The following is a 19409-nucleotide window of genomic DNA, read 5'->3' on the forward strand; positions in this document are numbered from 1 at the left end:
CAGCCAGGGGCGCACACGCGGGCGCGCACACGCACTCTCCTGCCCCAGTGCGGGAAGATGGCCGTTTCTGCTCCAGTATAAAGGCTCTTTGTTGCGCGCACACAAAAGCAGCCGGGACCCGCTCTCCTCGCAGGCCCTTTGCACACCTCGTAGGAACTCCGCTCAATTTCCAAATGGCCTTAGAAGCCTGAAGCGGTAGGAGCAACTAGAGGGTGAATAACAGGCCGCCCGCCCTCAGCTACCAAAACCTCTGTCAATATGCAAGTGTTCGCCCTGGGAGACGGGAGCTGAGACCATCCGCGAGGGAGGAAGAAAAGAGGAGAACATACTGTGACTATCAAGGCCCAAAGGGGGTATTAAACATTCACATTCTTGTAGGGTTCCTCCCCTTAACCGGGGTAGAAACACAATCTGGAAAAGTCTGGATACACCAAAAAGAAAAAGAAAAAGAAAAAAAAAAAAGAAAGAAAGAAAAAAAATACCAACAATAGCAACTAAAAAAAAAAAAAACACCAAAAACAAAAACATAACAAACCAGTTGCCATCAGCCCAAAGTGGTAGTAGCAGCAGCCGGCGCGTGTGATCCACTTACTTGTCCGACTCTTGTGACATGTTTGATCCAATGAACTCGCTCCCCTTTTCCTGGAGCCTCAGCCTCTGGTGAAACTGGACTTTCAAGTCTGTGCAGGTGAAGGTGTGTGAGAGCGCCCGAGATGGCAGAACAAGAGCTACAGGTAATTCTGCTTTTCCGTCCCCCCTCACCACTCTCGCTCGCTCGCCCGCTCGCGCCCTCACCTAGCCGGAAAGGTGGGATAAGGGGGGGGCCCTCACATGGGGCCCGAGCTCGGAGGCGGCCGGGCGGCGCGGAGTCCTCCAGGAGCGTGGCAATGGGCAGCCACAGAGCAGAAAGTGGCGGACTTGGGCGGCCACAGGTAACTTTCTCGCAAGGAGCTGAATTCTTTCACTAAAGGATACAAGCCCGAGGGACGAGCTGCGCGGTGATTGGCTGCAGAGCTGCCTCAGGTGAGCTGCCATTGGCAGAGGCGCGCTCAGGTAAGGCCCTTCTCCAAGTGCAGGTAACTCACTCCGTAGTTTACCTGAGTGGAGCGGCGGCACGCTTGCAGTTCTGCAGCAGCCCGTGGGAGCTGAGGGTCATTGCTAGGAGTAGACTTCACGCGACGCTTTCCTTCGTCCCGGAGGCCCCGCCGGGGGTGGGGGGCGGGGTGGGGGGAGCAGGAGAGAAAGAAACACTTGCCACCTCTAGGGATTGTGGGTCGAACGGAAGGCCTAAAGGCGAGCTGAACCCAGGTACCCCGAGCCAACCGAACCAAAGTCAAACGCGCAGCACAACCGCAGGGCTTTGAACACGCACTTGAAGAGGACTTTTGACGTTGTCAGAAGAGTGAGGGACTGAAGTTTACTCTCCGCGCCGAGGGGGGGAGAAAAACACAAAGATTGCTGAGTCTGTTGTGTAATTGCATTTTTAACATTCTTATCCAGAACAAACACTTTTCGTGTCCCGATGTGTAAAAGATACCAGGGAGATTACAGATTTTCACATAGGTGAGCATCCTTTCCTGAGCTGGGCAGATGGCCAGTGGCGTGGTTTTGATGAGGTGAGGAGATTTGGGGTGAATAGAAGCTAAGATGGCCCAGGCCTGCCTCTTCTATCGCAACTCTAGCCTGGGATTCCAGAGCTGCAAACAACCGCCGAATCCCTTCTATAAACCTGTTGTCATTTGACGTTTCCAGGCAGGCATCAACATTTACATTGTAATTCAATAGAAGCAGAGACTACAAAGGTGCTTTATCCTTCCAGCTTAATATGGTTGCTATGGAAACAATTCAGGATGAAACTGACTTTTTTGTGGTTCTGTTTCGCCTGTTTGGGAACACCAGTTATCAAAGGTTTAATTTATAACCACTGTTCCTAAAGAAATATTTGTGAAAGTTCTGACAGGAATCTAGTCCATACGTATGAGTACTAAAAGTAAAGAGGGCATGGAAGGCATATCATATTTTATTTCAGATTAATACTAGGTTGCCACAGATGATACGCAACTTCTATTTTAATGTTTATGGGTCAGATATTTCCTGAAAATTACATTATGAGACAAGGTTTGGTTGTTCCCTGTTTCACGCTCAGCAAGTGAACTTCAAAATTTTATTCTTAGTTTTTAAACACAATATAAGCATACACACTTTTTAAAGGTAATGTAGTATTTTAAGACAATGCAATACCCACCTCTTCCTTACCTTCTTAATCTCCTTTCTAGAGACATCCACTATCCACTTTTAGCTCTCTCTTCTGTCATTGACCTTCCCATTTCTTTTTTTTTTTTAAGGTTTTATTTTTAAGTTATCTCTATACCCAACGTGGGGCTTGAACTCATGACTCCCAAGATCAAGAGTTGCATGCTCTTCTGACTGAGCCAGCCAGGTGCCCCAACCACTCCACTGCTAAATCATTTAGACTGCTGTCTTTGGATTTATCATTTTAGATGTTGCGCTTTGACTGCCCGTTGCCGTTAGATAAGGATTTAGCTCTTTCAAACCCCATAATTTCCCCTTCCACTGTTCTTACAACAGAGCTCACTCACAGGTGAGGGCTACTAAGTAGCTGGTGACTATGCAAATACCAGTCACAACAGAGCCAATTAGTGCACTGTGGTTGTTTTCTTTCTTATAAAGCCTTTAATCTGTTTACTTAGTTTGTTATGCACACATCCTTATATTTTTTCTACAACATATCTATCAAATGACTATCAAATTTATTTTCCAAATGACCAAACAATCCCATTTCCACCCCTCCCCCCCCACCCCCAAAACATTCCTCCAAAAGTTCACTGTCCTCCGGCTCCAAAGAGATGAATTTCTCTCAGGACCCGCTGCTTAGCTGTCCTCCTGGGACATTTCTTCATCTCCAGAGCACAGACCCCATTTCTCTGTCCTATGCCTTCTTTCCTGGTTACTGCTTCATTTCTCACGGCACACGTCCCAGTCCCAACCCAAGAAAAGGTACAGAAGGTAACACTTGAAATGGTTCTATTCAACCCTTACTATAGATGGAACACTTGACCAAGTGTAGGGTTCTGACTTGAAATTCTTCATTAATAAATGGATAAAAGTTACGCTTTTATCTTCTAATATCCAGTGTGTCTGTTGAGAATCCCAGGGCCAAATCAATTCCCATTTCTTTGTGACCTGGAATTTGTCTTTCTAGAAACTTGTCGAAGAGGCTCTTTATTTCTAATATTTTGAAATGTCATCATCATGCTCCCTAGTTCTCTAGTATTCTAAAATTTCACCATGTGGAAGGCTTTCATCAAATGTCTGCAGACCCTTGACGCTCCTTTCATACTTCAGAATGAGGTCATAAAAACCACCAGAAATGATGCTTAAGGATGAGAAGGCGAGGGCTTGCTGTATGGTCACCAGGTGAAGGCTCTTCATTCTATAGTCTCTTCTTTCCTTTTGGGTCCTTCACTTTCTCAGGAGAAGTATCTGCAGTCTCTTGCCTGAAGTGACATTCACCTGGCTGCCAGTATTCTGGAAGCAGTTCAGGGGAGGGGGTCCAGGTGAGTCACAGTTTACCATGCAATTTTTCATGTTCTTTTCTTTCCTGTAGGTGCCTTACTCCTGCCTTTCTTCATGCCCGGTGTACAAATCTCTGCTGTTTCTCCAGCTGGAGGTAATCACCCGGCTGCAAGAAATGGGACAGGAGACCTGAAGATCTAACAACTCCAAATGCCCACATTCCCTCAGGCCCCAGCCTTTCCCCTCTTCCTCACTTCTGGGATCCTGGGACCTCTCATCAGCATCTTCCTCTGATGATCTCTGGACCCAGGGCACTCTGAATCGCAGTAGCATAATCTGGGCTTTTTCTGTACTGACCTCTAGGATGACACAAGAATGTAGCTTTCGCTGTTCTCTTAAGCCAGTTTCTACTGTTCCATCCACCCCATCTTCCAGAGTTGTATTGAAATATATCTTTTGCAGATGATCCCTCCTTCAGCCTCTTTATTTCTGTGTATTTATTTTTTATGTTCCTTTATATTTTTAGGAGACAACTAAGATAAACAAGTGGGAGTCAATCCGTCATCTTTAATTTGCAGCTATTTACCAAATTATCCAAAAGCTTTTATCAAACCATTCCATATTTCTTGGTGCAAACAAAACCAGCATTTATGGCCAAACCTTTCTTTGTATTGGTCCATAATGGTCAAGATTCCTTTCTTCTTCTCCAACATTATTCAGTCCCCAACCTGGTGACTGTTTATATAGTGGTTGACCACTGTCTTTAACCGGAACAATTAGCACATTAAAAAAAAAAAAGAGCCTGGTATTTATCACAGTGCTCATCACAGACTGAAAAGTTTCAGTACAGTGTAGAGTTTGGTGGTCACTTTCAGTGGCACCACAAAGTAAATTTTCAGATAAGAATCTAGTGATAAAAGGGTATTGCTTTTACACCAAATCATTTCATTTATAAGATTAAAGTTGTAGGGGAGCCTAGGTGGCTCTGCTGGTTAAGTGTCTAGACTTCAGCTCAGGTCATGATCTCATGTTCGTGAGTTCGAGCCCCGCGTCAAGCTCTGTGCTGACAGCTCAGAGCCTGGAGCCTGCTTTGGATGCTGTGTCTCCCTCTCTCTCTGTTCCTTCCCCATTCATGGTCTTTCTCTCTCTGTCTCTCAAAAATAAATAATTTTTTTTAAAAAAAGATTAAAGTTGTAGTTAAATTCCCAGGCAAGAAAAATGGAATTGTTTTTTTATTATCATTTTAATAGTAATCTTTAGCATCTGTTATGATGACTAATCACACTTCCCTAAAGTAAAATGTTTAGCACTAGATACTAAATTGTTGTTTTATTATGGTGAGTCTATTACAGTGAGGCTTGGGGCGAAGGATGCCACTTCTGCAGCATCTGGGCAGAAATACCAAGTTTTCAAGGGCTACAGTTCTAGTCAAACAAGTCTGGCCACTGCTTGTTTGCCAGCTACACATTATCACACAAGGGCCACTACAGCACGTCTGTTATGGAACCTGTTGCAGAACTGTGGTCTTCTGCACTATAACAACCCGGACTTGTATGATTGGCTGTTATCCCCAAGAAGAAACCTTGGGAACAGTGAAATGTACCTGGATGTCTACATTTAAAATCAACATAGAGATTTATAACTTAGCCAACTGAGCGGTCAATAGCAGTTTTCTTGCAGTTTGGGGGCACTTCTGTTTTACACAGTTACATGGATATGTATATCTGCATCGACGTTTACTGCTTCTGTGAAGGCTCTTGAACCAGTGGTGTGGAATTCAGCTAATAGTTAGCTGGGGTTTGCATGCTTCCTTCAGGAAAGCAACTGTTTCTGTTTCTTGGGCTGGCCATTAGTCGCTTCAGTAAAACTCATGGCCTTGTTAAAACAGGGTGCACGGAATACATGTGTTTGCTTCTTCCAGTCGTCTCACTGACAGAGGAGTAAGAGAGGAGATGAGGAGGTTAAAGATGACAACAAAATCAGGGAAATGGAAAGTGACTGCAGGAGGAAGAAGTGATTTAGCTGGGCTGAGAAAGATGACCCTGAGGATCAAGCTGGCCATTAGTCACTGTAGGACCTCATAAAGGCAGAGCAATCAGTGCGGCGTCTGGGTGGTTCAGTCGGTTGAGCATCCAACTTTGGCTCAGGTCATAATCTCACCACTCATGGGTTCGAGCCCTGCACTGGGCTCTGTGCTGACAGCTCAGAGCCTGAAGTCTGCTTCAGATTCTGTATCTCCCTTTCTCTGTCTGCCCTTCCCTGACTCGTGTTCTGTCTCTTTCTCAAAAATAGATAAAAACATTTTTAAAAACAATAAAATAGTTTTAAAATTTTTAAAAAGAGTGATTTTAAGGAAAACAGTACAGAGATGAAATAAAGATTATATAATTAATATATAAGATATTACAATCATGAACAGGAACAGGAAACTATTTAAAAACAATGAAACATCATCAGTGAACCAAAATGAGTTTGCAGACATTAAAATGTAAAAGCTGAAATAGATCCTTTTAGGCTCTAAGAATCTAAGATAGAATCTAAGAAACCTCCCAGAAAATAGAATAAAAAGACAGCAAAATAGACAATAGAAGAGAAAAGATAAGAAAATTGCAGGATCAGTCTGGAAAGTCTGATATGTGACTAACAGGTGTTTCAGAAAGAGAAAATGGAAAAAAAATATTGGAGAGAAAACTTGTAGAGGAAAGATAAAATACTACTTTTGAGAACTTAAGCATATGAACCTTCTAATTGATTTGACCACTAGTACTCAGTACAATGGATTAATGACGTAAATTGAGGCAATTATGATTAAATTTTGGGCTGACCTTTCCAGAGGATAAAAATAAAATGAAATGAGCAGGAAAACTACTCAGACATAAAGGATCAAGAATCAGAATGTATTAGCTTTCTCAACAGTACTTCCAGCTTGAAGATATTAAAAGCAATACCTTTGAATACTGAATTCTATGCCTAGACAAGTTATCAGTGAAGTATAAAAATAGAATAAAATTCCATTTCAGAAATGAAAAGTCTCAAAAGTGCCTCCCATACACCCTTTCTCAGAAAAATATTGAACAGTGTGCTCCATTAGGAATTAGGAGAACAAGGCAGAACCAAGAAAGAGATGGTCTTGAGACTCAGAAAACAGAAGAGGCAGTTAGAGGGAGGTCAGAATAGTGGCTTTGTAGCAGACTCAAAGAGAGTCTCTTTCAACAGAGGTCTCTGGGTGACAGTAGGGGTGGAATCCAATGATTACATTTAACATTGTGGAAAGTTGTACTGAGAAATTCTTTGAGGATGTGGAAAGTCTTAGCAATAGATACAAAGGAAACTAAGTAACTAGCATTCAGTAGATCTAGGGGGAAAGAAATTATAGAAGAATGGAAATCTTGGTAATCTTAGTACATATTCGGCTTGACAGCAAATAATATTCATATGATCATAATAATGGAATTGCTGAATGATAGTTTATTAAAACCGGTGATAAAACTCAATCAGGAAGGAGGAAGATAGTAGTGCCATGCAGGTGAGGAGGAAGTGGAATGTTGGGACAGATAGTGATGTCATCGTCTACCATAATAGAAAGTCAATAGTTGTTGCCTAAGTCTCATAAATCAAAAACTAGCAACATAAATATTGAGTAAGGAATGCTTTGAGCTTCTAGTAACATTAAAGCTGATTAACAGTGGCTTAGAAAAATAAAATTTAGCTTTCTTCACTTCAATTTTTTTAAGTTTATTTATTTTGAGAGAGAGAGCAGGGGCGGGGCAGAGAGAAAGAGGCACAGAGAGAGAGAGGGAGAGAAAGAATCCCAAGCAGGCTCTGCACTGTCAGCACAGAACCCGAGGTGGGACTCAATCTCACAAGTCGTGAGAGCATGACCTGAGCCAATATCAAGAGTTGGTTGCATAACCGACTGAGCCACCCAGACACCCCTAGTTTTCTTCACTTTAAAAAAACAAAAGATCTGAAAGTTAGCAGCTGCTTACTTCAGTTCTGATGCTTAATTCTGGAATCTCTGAGATCCTCTGGTCTTTTTCTTGTGGACACAGATGATCTCTTCAACATTAGCCATTGCATCAATGTTTAAGGCAGTAAGAAGGGGAAAGAGATGGTGTCAGCTTCAGCTATGCCATGAATCAGGACAGCCATTCCAGCACTGATGTTAGAAGCCTCCAGTGCCTTCATGTCCTCATCCAGAACTGGGGTCACACAGTCACCTCCCTCATGCAAGAGTGGCTGGAAAAATGGGTATCTAGCTTTCCCAAACCCTCACATGAAGGCAGGCAAGAAAGGAAAAAAATGGAAATGTATTCTGGTTCAGCCAATCAGCATATTATTTAGAAATATGGAAGTAAATATTAGAATTTTAAAAAGAAAGGTCATTAAAAAAGGTTGCGTCTTAGGAGTAGGATTGGACAGTGGAGCCAGAGTCAGGCATGGATTGCTAGTTTTCAGTAGCAATATTACATTCTATATTATTACTTAATGTAGCTAGTTGGCTTTTAAACCTATGGATATAGTTTTATACTCATATACAACTTATAGACATATATCTACTTGTTTATATCATTTTAATCAAAATAAATTTTAAAAATAAAAGTACAGATTGCAAACATACCATGTTCCCTCTTGCCCAGGGTCTTTGCATTTACTATTCTATCTCCCTAAACTTTTGCTCTCTTTTGTCCCGCATCTAACTAGCTCCTAACTTCCCCTTAGATCAGTGCTTAATCATCTCATCATCAGGGAAGACTCTCTGGCTCTCCCAGATTAGGGATAGGCATACTGGGAAGATACATTTCTCCATTACTGCTATAACAATATGCCCCTCTTCTTGAAAGCACATGTCACATTTGTAATTTCACATTTACTTGAGTGGTGTTTGATCATTGACCATCCCCCTTCACTAGACTCTAAGCTCCAGGACAGAGATTATGCCTATTAATAGGCTTATCATTGTTTCTCCAGAGCTTAACACCTTACCTACCATTTAGTAAATATTTGATGAATGAATAAATGACAAATACTCAGAATTATGAGCATCCTTCCCATTCTACAGTTATCTCATGGTTGAGAGACTTCAGTTGAGGGAAACACCGAATTGAGCACCTTCATCAGCAATGTTGAATATATAAATGAATTCCATGAGCATATATGGAGTACCTTCTATATTTCAGGTGCTGAAATGGATTCCTCATTTAAGTTTCAGTAGTACTCTATGAGATAAGTAATTACAATAGTTAAGAATGCTTTCAACAGCAAACCAAAGAGAAGCCAGCTAGCAGGGGCTTTTACCCAAGACTTTTATCTAATCTTGCATGACAAGAAGTTAGGATGAACAGGAGGAGGCAATTGGTGTTATTAGATTGGCAACTCCATAACTCAGAGGTCTGGATCAGTGTCTTTGTGCTTATCTACCTCTCAAGTAAAAAGTATCATGTCTTCACACAGCTGAACTTAAAACCAGGATAAAGATAGACAAGGCACTCACTTCAGGCATGAAAATCTTTCCCAGAATCCCCCATCAAGTTTTACCTTATATCTCACTGGTCAGCAGTGGGTCACATGACCAGTTTAGATCAGGAGCTGGATCCACGTTGGATCCGTCAGGAGCTGGATCAAGGAAATCTCCACTCAACGTTCAAATAAATAAGGGTTATCTTAGCAAGAAAGAAATGGAAGACTCACTTGTGGTTAAAAAGAAAGAAAATCAATGGATACAACAGTACTGATAGCTTCATCATACAGATGATAAATTTGACCTTCATTTTGGATTAGGTAGGTAGCAGATCTGGGATTCCAATCTAGATCTGCCTGATTCCAAAGCCTGCACCATGCCACTTCCTAGTCTTGAATGTGAAGTAGTTCTTCCTGCATCAAAATGTGGTAGTTTTCATTAGGAATAACTTCATAGAAGAAAAATACTTTAGGAAAGGTTTTGAAGGAAATAACACAGATCGATTTGATGGATAAAATGAGAGGATAGTTGTTGGGTATTATGTTAATACTTTCACTCTTGTATAATAATGATTTTAATGTATCCCACTGACCATGAGAGCATCTCTCCTGCTTTGGGGAATTATTATTGCTTCGATGGTCTAAATGAATTATAAATAAACTGAAAAGAGGCGACATTTACCCAAGGGAAAATGCCCAAATGAGAACCCAGAGACCATGGCTAGGGCTATAGCAGAACAGAATGTTCTCTCTGAGCTTTTTAATGAGGCATGCTCACTGTTGATGCTTCAATATACTCTTGAAAATGTCTGAACCTGGAAAAACATATTCAAATAACCTAATATGACTGTTTCTTCCCTGTTTGAAAACCTTGAGCAATTCCTCAGCATACATAGGACGATCTAATCTAATCTAATCTAATCTGTGAATTGAGACCTACCCCAATCTGACTTCATTTGCCTGAATCCATCCCCGTGGTCTTCTGCTAAGAAAGCCCAAGCTGAGCGTGGTCTGATGTGAGATGTGCGGGGCTACCGACTAGAGGGAACTGTCCTGTCTAAGCCTCGGAACTGCAAAACCATAAGTATGAGCAGAGCCATAAACCAGGAATGAAAATCAGGAAGTGGAGCAAAAATGCCAGAAAGGGTATTCGGAGGAAATGTAAGTGGGCCAAAAGAAGGTAAAGCTAAGTCATGGATCCAGAGTATCAGGCCAAGACATAGGCATGATATGTCTAGCTTGATATCCCAACCCAGTTGGGAGAATTGAGATTCAGACACTAGAAAATTTAGGACTAGTCTGTAGCATCTGCTTAATAGGGATGATTTACTTGTTTTATCTGCCCTGATCATACAGCTCCCTCCATTCCCTGTGTCACATGGTCTCAGTTCTTTCTGGGTGGTTCTGGCAGAAAGCCCTGAGCTTTTCCAGAGTACTGTAGAGAGAATCGGCAGGTCACTGTGGCACATACTGGCCGATGCCCTTCTCAGTATACTAGGTTTTGGAGAAAACCAGAGGATAGTATGGTTTTCACTGTACTTTTTTTTTAATATTTTTATTTATTTCTAGGAGAGAGAGAGAGAGAGAGAGACAGTGTGAGCAGGGGAGGGTCAGAGAGAGAGGGAGACACAGACTCTGAAACAGGCTCCAGGCTCCGAGCTGGCAGCCAGCACAGAGCCTGACCTGGGGCTCGAACCCACGAACCGCGAGATCATGACCTAAGCAAAAGTCAGACGCTCAACCGACTAAGCCACCCAGGCTTAGGTGAAACAATGGTATATTAGTTATCTATTGCTGTGTAACAAACTAGGCCAAAATATAGCACCCTGAAACAACAAACATTATCTCACTTGGTTTCTGAAACTTAGGAATCCATGAGCCGGTCTGCCGGCTCAAGGTCTTTCACGAGGTTGTGGTCAAGCCATTAGCTGGGTCTGCAATCATCAGAAGGCTAGAGGATCTCTTTCCAAGTTCACTCATGAGGCTGTGCCATGGACTGTTGGACAGAGGGCTCAATTACTTGTCATGTGACTCTCTCCACAAAGATGTCTGAATATCCTCAGGAAATAACATCTGGTTTCCCCTAGAACAAGTGACAGAGAGAGAAGGAAACAGAAGCCTTAGCATTTTTTATAACCTCATTCTGAGAGTGGTATACCATTCCTTCTGCAGTGTTCTGTTGGTCACACAAACCAATCTTGATGCAGTGTGGGAGAGAACAGCACCAGGGCATGAATATGAGGAGATGGGGATCATTGGAGCCATCTTAGACACTGCCTTCCACACATGGGTAATTTGTAAAGCTTAAGGAAAAACAAACAGACTTGAAAAACGAATGGACAGAGTAGACCCACACATCTTCATTTATGACAAAGCTATATGCAGTGTGGTAGGGATAGGACAGTGTTTTTAATAATAGAATCTGGGCTAATAGGATATCTAAATTAAGAAAGGAAGGAACTTCCTACTTCACACAGGACAAGTTAATTCCAGGTGGATTATAATTTTATTATAATTTTTAATTATTTTAAATTAAAAAAAAATTTAATGTTTATTTTTGAGAGAGAAAGCAGGGGAGGGGTAGAGAGAGAAGGCGAACAAAATCTGAAGCAGGCTCCAGGCTCTGAGCTGTCAGCACAGAGCCCAATGCGAGGCTCAAATTCACAAGCCAAGAGATCATGACCTGGGCCAAAGACAGTTGCTTAACCAACTGAGCCACCCAAGAGCACAAGCAGGGAGTGGAGCACAGAAACAGAGAGACAGAGAGAGAATCTCAAGCAGGCTCCACACAGAGCACAAAGCCCAATGTGAGGCTTGATCCCAAGACCTTGAGATCATGACCTGAGCTGAAATCAAGAGTCAGACACTCAACCTACTAAGCCACCCAGGTACCCCAAGAGATTGTAATTTTAAATGTTAAAAATAAAACTATAAGCCTTCCAGAAGACAACACAGGAAAAATACCTTCATGACCTTGGAGTAAGCCAAAAGAAAGAAGGAAAAAGGAAAGGAAAGGAAAGGAAAGGAAAGGAAAGGAAAGGAAAGGAAAGGAAAGGAAAGGAAAGGAAGAAAGGAAGAAAGGAAGAAGAAAGAAAAAGAGTGAAAGAGAAAGACTTGTACAAATCCATAAGAAAAAGACGGTCTAATGGGAAATGAGCCAATAAACTTGAATAAGCAATTCCAAAAAGTGGATATTCAAATCATCAATAAACATAAAAAATATACTAAAAAAATCCTTGTTCTTAATATTTATTAAAACAAAGGCTTGTAGAAGTTTTATACACGTGTGAGGACATTGTGTAATATAGGTGTGTATGCACTTCTCAGAATGTCAAATCAGTTTTATAGGAAAGCTTAAAATGTTGTATATGTCTCTTGTAAAAGGTAGTTTTTATTTTGGATTCTGTAATATTTTATTGTTTCCACAAGAATTGAATTTTTTTTCCTGGCTGTTATATCTTACCCCAGACATTTTGCCTTTCTAATTGGACTAGATATTTCTTATTTCAGCTGTTAGCTGTGTTCCCCAATTGGTAGGATTCACAAGTATCCACCAGTCTACAGAACGTGAACTCCAGGTTAAAAAATAAAAACAGTGAGAATGGGCAGATTCAGAGGGAAAGAAAAGTTGAGGGAAAGAAGTCTGAGTGGAATTCGCCAGCTTGGAATCCGGGAGATAGTGTGGGTGAGTCACCAGGCGCCTGGGTTGCCCCAGGGCAAAATGTAAAATGGGTCCTTGGCCAGGACTAGCCCACCATACCTACCCCCTGTGTTTCCTGCTCCAGGCATCTCAGCCGTGTGAAAGGAAGACAGCCTGTCCCAAAGAAGGGCCCCAATCCTGGCCCCCACAAATTTCATGACAAAGATAGTTTGTGCCCAACCACATTAGGAGCTCCTTAATGCCTCTGATAATGGACAAATGGGCAGCCCTTAGGGAAGTAAGGAGGAGTCTGACCAAAAAACATGTATTTTGTTGATTTGTTCAGTGATTCTGTTTGAAGTAAGGCAGTACTTTTTTAATAAAATTAATTAATTAATTAAAAAAAATTTAGGGGTACTCAGTTGGTTACGTGTCCAACTCCTGATTTTGGCTCAGGTCATGATCTCACAGTTTGTGAATTCAAGCTTTGCATCAGCCTCTTCTCCGACAACATGAAGCCTACTTGGGGTTTTCTATCTCTCTATCTTTGCCCCTCTCCATGTGCATGTGTGCCTTCTCTCTCTCTCTCTCAAAAATAAATAAATAGGGGCGCCAGGGTGGCTTAGTCATTAAGAGTCCGACTTCGGTTCAGGTCATGATCTCACAGTTCATGGGTTCAAGCCCCGCGTCGGGCTCTGTGCTGACAGCCAGCTCAGAGCCTGGAGCCTGCTTCTGATTCTGTGTCTCCCTCTCTCTCTGATCCTCCCCTGTTCATGCTGTCTTTCTCTCTCTCAGAAATAAATAAAACATTAAAAAAATTTTTTTAAATAAATAAATAAACATTAAAAAAATTTTAACTGAAAGTTCACATAAAAATCAGGTTTCAGCTTCTTTTTAAAAGTCATATGATCTAGCAACACTGGGCAGTAATGGCCCCAAGTGAAGTAGATGCCTTATGTCAGCTCAGCTCAGCCCCTACCACACCTGTATCTCCACAGTCTCTGGCCAGGCATCATTTGCCATTTCTAATCACCCTTCTACTTTTTTTCTAACATTGTTTTCAGCTCTTATGCCTTTAGGATAAATGAGGAGAGAAAACAACCTTTAGACTGAAAGGGTCACCTATTTTAAGAAAATTGTGAGAGACTATTTCTCTCTGTAAATCAAGAATATTACTATGTTTATTCTGTAAAGAATGACTGTATCTAAAGAATACAAATCAATATTTATTATAAAAAACCATAAAAGAACAAGAATAAGTGAGACAGTATGGGATGAAAACTTTGCCAAACTGAAAATGAAGATAAACATTTCAAAAGTTCATTTTTAACATGTGAATGAAGTCAATGAAATTGCTGCAAAATACGGTTATGGAGACGCCTGGGTGGCTCAGTTGGTTAAGCATCATACTTCAGCTCAGGTCATGATCTCGAGATCCAGTCCGTGGGTTCGAGCCCCGTGTCGGACTCTGTGCTGACAGCTCCGAGCCTGGAGCCTGCTTCAGATTCTGTGTCTCCCTCTCTCTCTCTCTCTCTCTCTGCCCCTCCTCTGCTCATGCTCATGCTCTCTCTCTCTCTCTCTCTCTCAAAAATAAACATTAAAAAAATGCAGTTATAAATTTGATGTCAGGACATTTAAACCTTTTACAGATGAGTTTATAAAAGTATTTATTGAATGTAGCAAAATATATCTGCCCTAACCAGCAACTGGGGAAATACTGGAACTCAGCATGTGCAAAATGAGGCAGGAAAAAATTCGAGGAATGGTTTTTTGGGCTTGCCAAAGGAGCCCCCAATCAATTGTACTTTTTTTTTCCACACTAGGTTCTAAACAAGGTGAGACACAAAATAAAGATTAATTACGGAGCTCAAAATGTCATCTTTATAATTGAGAGGGACACACTTGAGGTCAGGGCTTAATGGAAGAACCAAAATGGGCCTACAGCCTGAACTCCAGAATTGCAGTCTCCTGGGGTCCTGGGCCTGCAGACTGACACAGTGGAAAAGCACAGGAAAGGCCGTGCTCCCTGCAGGCAGATATTGTTCAAGAGAATGAAAGCAAGCAAGCAGCCAAACAACATGTCCAGTTTATTTTCCAAAATTTTCAAATCAGCTAAGTGACTCTAACATTACCAGTGATGTGTTATTTTGGTGAGTGCACAGGTGTGAGCAGTACCCTCTAGTTACCTGTATTAATGAATGATGGCAGTAAGAATTTGGATGGGACCAAAGAATCTTTAGTCACGGCAGCCATGATGGAAAAGATTTGGTGTTATATCCTGTGCAGTATAGGCTACACTGATAAATTTCATTGTATGACCTCTGATGGGGTCCTTGTGAAGGACTATGTGAATGTCAGACTTGCTTCAAATCTTTTTTTCTTTAAGTTTACTTATTTATTTTGAGAGAGAGAGAGCAAGCAGGGGAGGGGCAGAGAGAGAGGGAAAGAGAAAGAACCCCAAACAGGCTCTGCACTATCAGTCAGTGTAGAGTCCCCATGCGGGCCTTAAACTCAGGAACCATGAGATCATGACCTGAGCTGAAACCAAGACCCGGATAACTAAGCGACTGAGCCACCCAGGCAATATTTTATTTTGTTTTTGAGAAAGAGAGAGAGAGAGAGAAAGAAGCAGAGAGAAAGGGAGACAGAGGATCCGAAGCAGGCTCTGCACTGACAGCAGAGAGCCCAATGCGGGGCTTAAACTCATGGTCATGACCTGAGTGAAAGTCAGACACTTAACTAACTGAGCCACCCCAGGCACTCTGGACTTGCTTCAAATCTTTTTTTTTTTTAAATTTTTTAAAAATGTTTTTATTTATTTCTGAGAGAGAGTGAGACAGAGTGAGCAGGGGAGGGTCAGAGAGAGAGGGAGGCGCAGAATCTGAAACAGGCTCCAGGCTCTGAGCTGGCTGTCAGCACAGAGCCTGATGCGGGCTTGAACCCACGAACCGTGAGATCATGACCTGAGCTGAAGTCAGAGGCTTACCTGACTGGGCCACCTAGGTGCCCCTGGACTTGCTTCAAATCTTAATCTGTGGTGGTAATATATTTACATTCATGGAACATACAAACGGAAGCTATTGAACTGCAGTAGAACGTGGCAACAAAAGCAAAATATGCCAATGCTGAACTAATTCAGGGATGTAAGGAAAGGTAAACGTTTGATGGTTCCCACAAAAGAGGAGTGAAATGCTACCTACTATGTACAGACAGCCTTGTGGAGTCTCTTCTCACCCTAGAGAATGTCATTCTATGGACTGGGTTTCTATAGCACTTGGAATTCATGCTTATATTAGTTAGGACTCTGAGCTGCAAGTCCTTGAGCTGGTTATGCAAGCAGGAATACATCATTGGGATCTAGGGGTCACACAGAATCCAAAGATGGAAGTGCACATAGGTCACAAAAAGGTCTGTGGCCTGGAACTGGGTGGCCTTTTACCGCCTCTCATCTTGGTTTCTCTCTGATGGTCCTACCCGTTCTTCTTTCTTGGCAAACTACCTTGCTCTGTTACTCATGCACTTCATGGGCAGAAGATGGCTTCCCATTCCATTCAAGTGTTTATGGTTGACCCACATAGAAGAAACCCGTTAACTCTTTCTCTCAGCCTTTCTCGCAGTCCTTCTCTCTTTCCCTCCCATACCTGTTTCCCCTTCCACACTCTAAGTTCCTAGGAGAAAAATATGATTGGCCTGGATAAGATGAGGTGTTGGGCAGGTGGGATCATGCGGGAGAAATAGCTACCACTCCCTACGCCAATCCCACTGCCACCAATATAGAAGGACAGGGCTTATAGATGTCCATCACAACATGGTGTGAGGACTTTGGGATTCTTCTCATAAGAAGACTAAACACATACACACATGTGTACCATGGCTTTGAACCAAAGCATTGAATCTTACACCTTTTCCTACTTTCTATTCCTAGCTCAGTGGCCTAGATGTTAGTGAAAGGAATATATGTAGTAAACTGAATATGTAGTTGTTGTATGATTGACTGTAAAATGAACAGACCCTGCTTTTAGGGCAAAACACACATCTATGGGCATATATGTATACACACACACACACATACTGAATGAGTTATGTCCCTCAGGATTCAATCAGAAGAAATTAACTTAGGATACTTTTGCCAGAAACAGATTTCAGTGGGAACATACGGACAGCTCACAGAACCAAGAAGAAATCCGAATATTCAGGCTCAGGAGGGACAGGAACTGGGACTACTCTCAGGTTCTGAGTCAGCAGGAATGAGTTAATGGTCTCCTCAGGATGCTGGCATACCGTTTTCTACCCCTTAGCCCAAGATTCAGATCCCAGAGAAGGCATCTAACCGGCCTGCCTCTGGTCAGATGGCCTCCTGCCTGCTCTGCTCCAGCACCTTGACTGATAGACCCACCAAATGGCATCGGCTGGAGTGAGGGTGGGGGCCCCCACAGCAACAGCAGGGAGAGGAGTACGGTCTCGATAGGGAAAGACAGCAGAGGTCACTGCAAAGAGTCCTTTGGACTATCAGTGATGCCTCGGGTGAGGCGCAAATGGAAAAACGAGCTGGCCGCCACCCCGTCCCTTCACTTTACCTGCCAGAAAGCCTGTGGGAGGCCTCTTCCTGCCTCGGCACCTAGCTGGGACTCCATCCAGGAATGTCACCTGACTATGCTCCCTGCTCTCCAGCCTTCTTAAATAGAGTAGATCTGGATGGGAGTCTGGACCAACACAGCTTCGGTGGAGTTTGACTCATCCCTAACCATTCTGGGGGCACTTTCTAAATCATGAAAACCACAAGAAACAGAAATGAGGGGAAGAAGGGTTTCCTTTTCCCTGGGGCAGCAGGGGAAAACTTGAGCTGGTATTTAGATAAAGCTTTGGTTCATTTAAACTGTTATCCAACTGAAGGATCTGGAGCAAATCCTCAAAAATGTATGGACCCAGCAGATGTCCTTGAGACCCTCTCCAGTCTTCTAGATCTGGAGTTTTCCAGCCAGGTGATTTTTTTCTCAGAGGAAGGGAAGGTGAAGTCTATTAGTTTTCAGATCGTGGGTTATTGGACTGAAGTGACTGGCCCCACCTCAGCCTGCCCACAGCTCTTCTAGACCATGGAATATGGTGGCTGGGAGAAGCTCCACCTCAAACTGAAGTCACACCCCTTCAAGGCAACCTGAGTGCAGAACCCTTTCTATCTAAAAAAAAAAAAAAAAAGGAAAGAAAAGAAAAAGCTCCTGCTTCCGTGGAGTCTCTCCAAAGCCTTCAATCTGGTTTGCATGGAGACCCTCCTTGTTTTCTTACTCATATTTCCCTACCTTATGTAATGTTCAAGTAAATCACTTCCATTACAAGGGGCATAAACAGGTCTGGTGACAAGGACAAGTCAGCCCTAGCATGCCCTTGCCCTCAACCGAGGGGGTCAGAGTCTCTTGGAAAGCAGTCCCCAGCCATGATGGGCTTCCTGCCTGATCCACAGAAATACTGACAGCAATTGATTCCAGTTGGTAGGTTTATGGGCGATTTTTTTAGGTATTATTTTATAGTTTCTAAAATGTGTGTGGGCTTCTATTAATTTTTATAACCAAAGAAATACGTCTTTAAATTATTTTTATTTTATTTTGAGAGAGAGAGACAGTGCATGAGCCGGAGAGAGGAGCACAGTGGGAGAGAGAGAGAATCTGAAGCCAACTGAGCCACCCAGGCATCCCAAGGAATATAGGTTTTTAAAGGCTTGTTTACACATTATTTACGCTCAATATTTTTAAAAATATTTGTTAGGAATATAATAGAGATCATTTTCAAGGAGTTCGTGGATAAAGAGACTTAAAAAAGATAAAAACATCAGGGCACCTGGGTGGCTCACCTAACTGAGAGTTGGAGTCTTGATTTCAGCTCAGGTCATGATCTCACGGTTTGTGAGATGGAGCCCCATGTCAGGCTCTCCGCTGATAACATGGAGTCTGCTTGGGGATTCTCTGTCTCCCTCTCTCTCTGCCCCTCCCTGCACTCATTCGCTCTCTATCAAATTAAATGAACTTTTTTTAAAAGAGGAAAAAATATCTTTTTTTAAATAATGGTAAATAGAAGAGAGGTTTCTTAGATTTGTGGGGGACCATTGGGGTCTGCCCTACAAGCCTCTCTATGTAAATGGTAATTGAGGTGAGACCTAACCATCATAAAACCCCCTTAAGTGGGCCAATAAAGATAGTATTTTTAAAATTACCTTATATAGCATCATATATTTTTTATTTCCTAATTTTTTTTTACCAAAAAAGTGATGGAATTCATTTCAGTAATCACTGTGGAAAGAAAGAATACAATAATCACTCATAATCTTAACCACCTGTTGGCATTTTTGTTACAAGTTATTTTCTGCTCTAGAACTTCAAGCCATTTAGTAAATCTTGCCCTATTTTTAGCCTTAGAACAACACTCAGAACAGGCCAGGGAGATGTTCTTGTTCTCATAAGTGAGGCGTGGCATCCACTTCTGACTGCTCTCAGCCAGAGGTTTCTCCGAAGACACGTGAGGGACACCTGTACCCTGGGGACCATTAGCATATTCCCCCGAGGTAAGTCAATTCCCACAAACTAGACTAAGATCACTAAGGGCCACAAGGAAAGATTAAAATCCCTTATTTCAATGATTTTTGTTTCTTTGTATGTGTAAGTCCTTTGTTTCATCTCATCTTTCAGAAATGTTATATTGATTACTTTAGGTTTTTGCATCTGAATTTGATGTAATCATGTGCAATATTTAATCTGCTATGTGGGATCCTTTTTGTAATGAC

At 42.2% G+C, this 19409-nt stretch overlaps 2 protein-coding genes and 1 long non-coding RNA gene across 4 annotated transcripts in view; 2 read left to right on the forward strand and 1 right to left on the reverse strand.

Annotated features, from left to right (window-relative positions):
- Nucleotides 1-1048, reverse strand: part of GRHL2 (grainyhead like transcription factor 2) — a 165990-nt gene extending 164942 nt beyond the window's left edge. For both annotated transcript variants that reach the window (XM_077748240.1, XM_077748239.1), the window contains exon 1: nucleotides 593-1048. In XM_077748240.1, coding sequence (XP_077604366.1) covers nucleotides 593-612 — 20 coding nt within the window. In that variant the 5' untranslated portion in view covers nucleotides 613-1048. The remainder of the gene's footprint in view (nucleotides 1-592) is intronic.
- Nucleotides 1-19409, forward strand: part of ZNF706 (zinc finger protein 706) — a 239429-nt gene that overhangs the window by 300 nt on the left and 219720 nt on the right. The window lies entirely within an intron of this gene.
- LOC144218389 (uncharacterized) overlaps nucleotides 528-19409 on the forward strand; it is a 145012-nt gene continuing 126130 nt past the window's right edge. Inside the window, exon 1 of the long non-coding RNA XR_013331145.1 lies at nucleotides 528-734. This is a non-coding gene — a long non-coding RNA (uncharacterized LOC144218389). The remainder of the gene's footprint in view (nucleotides 735-19409) is intronic.

This window comes from Crocuta crocuta, unplaced genomic scaffold (genome assembly GCF_008692635.1).
Source record: "Crocuta crocuta isolate KB4526 unplaced genomic scaffold, BGI_CrCroc_1.0 scaffold39, whole genome shotgun sequence".
In the NCBI taxonomy this organism is placed as follows: Eukaryota; Metazoa; Chordata; class Mammalia; order Carnivora; family Hyaenidae; genus Crocuta; species Crocuta crocuta.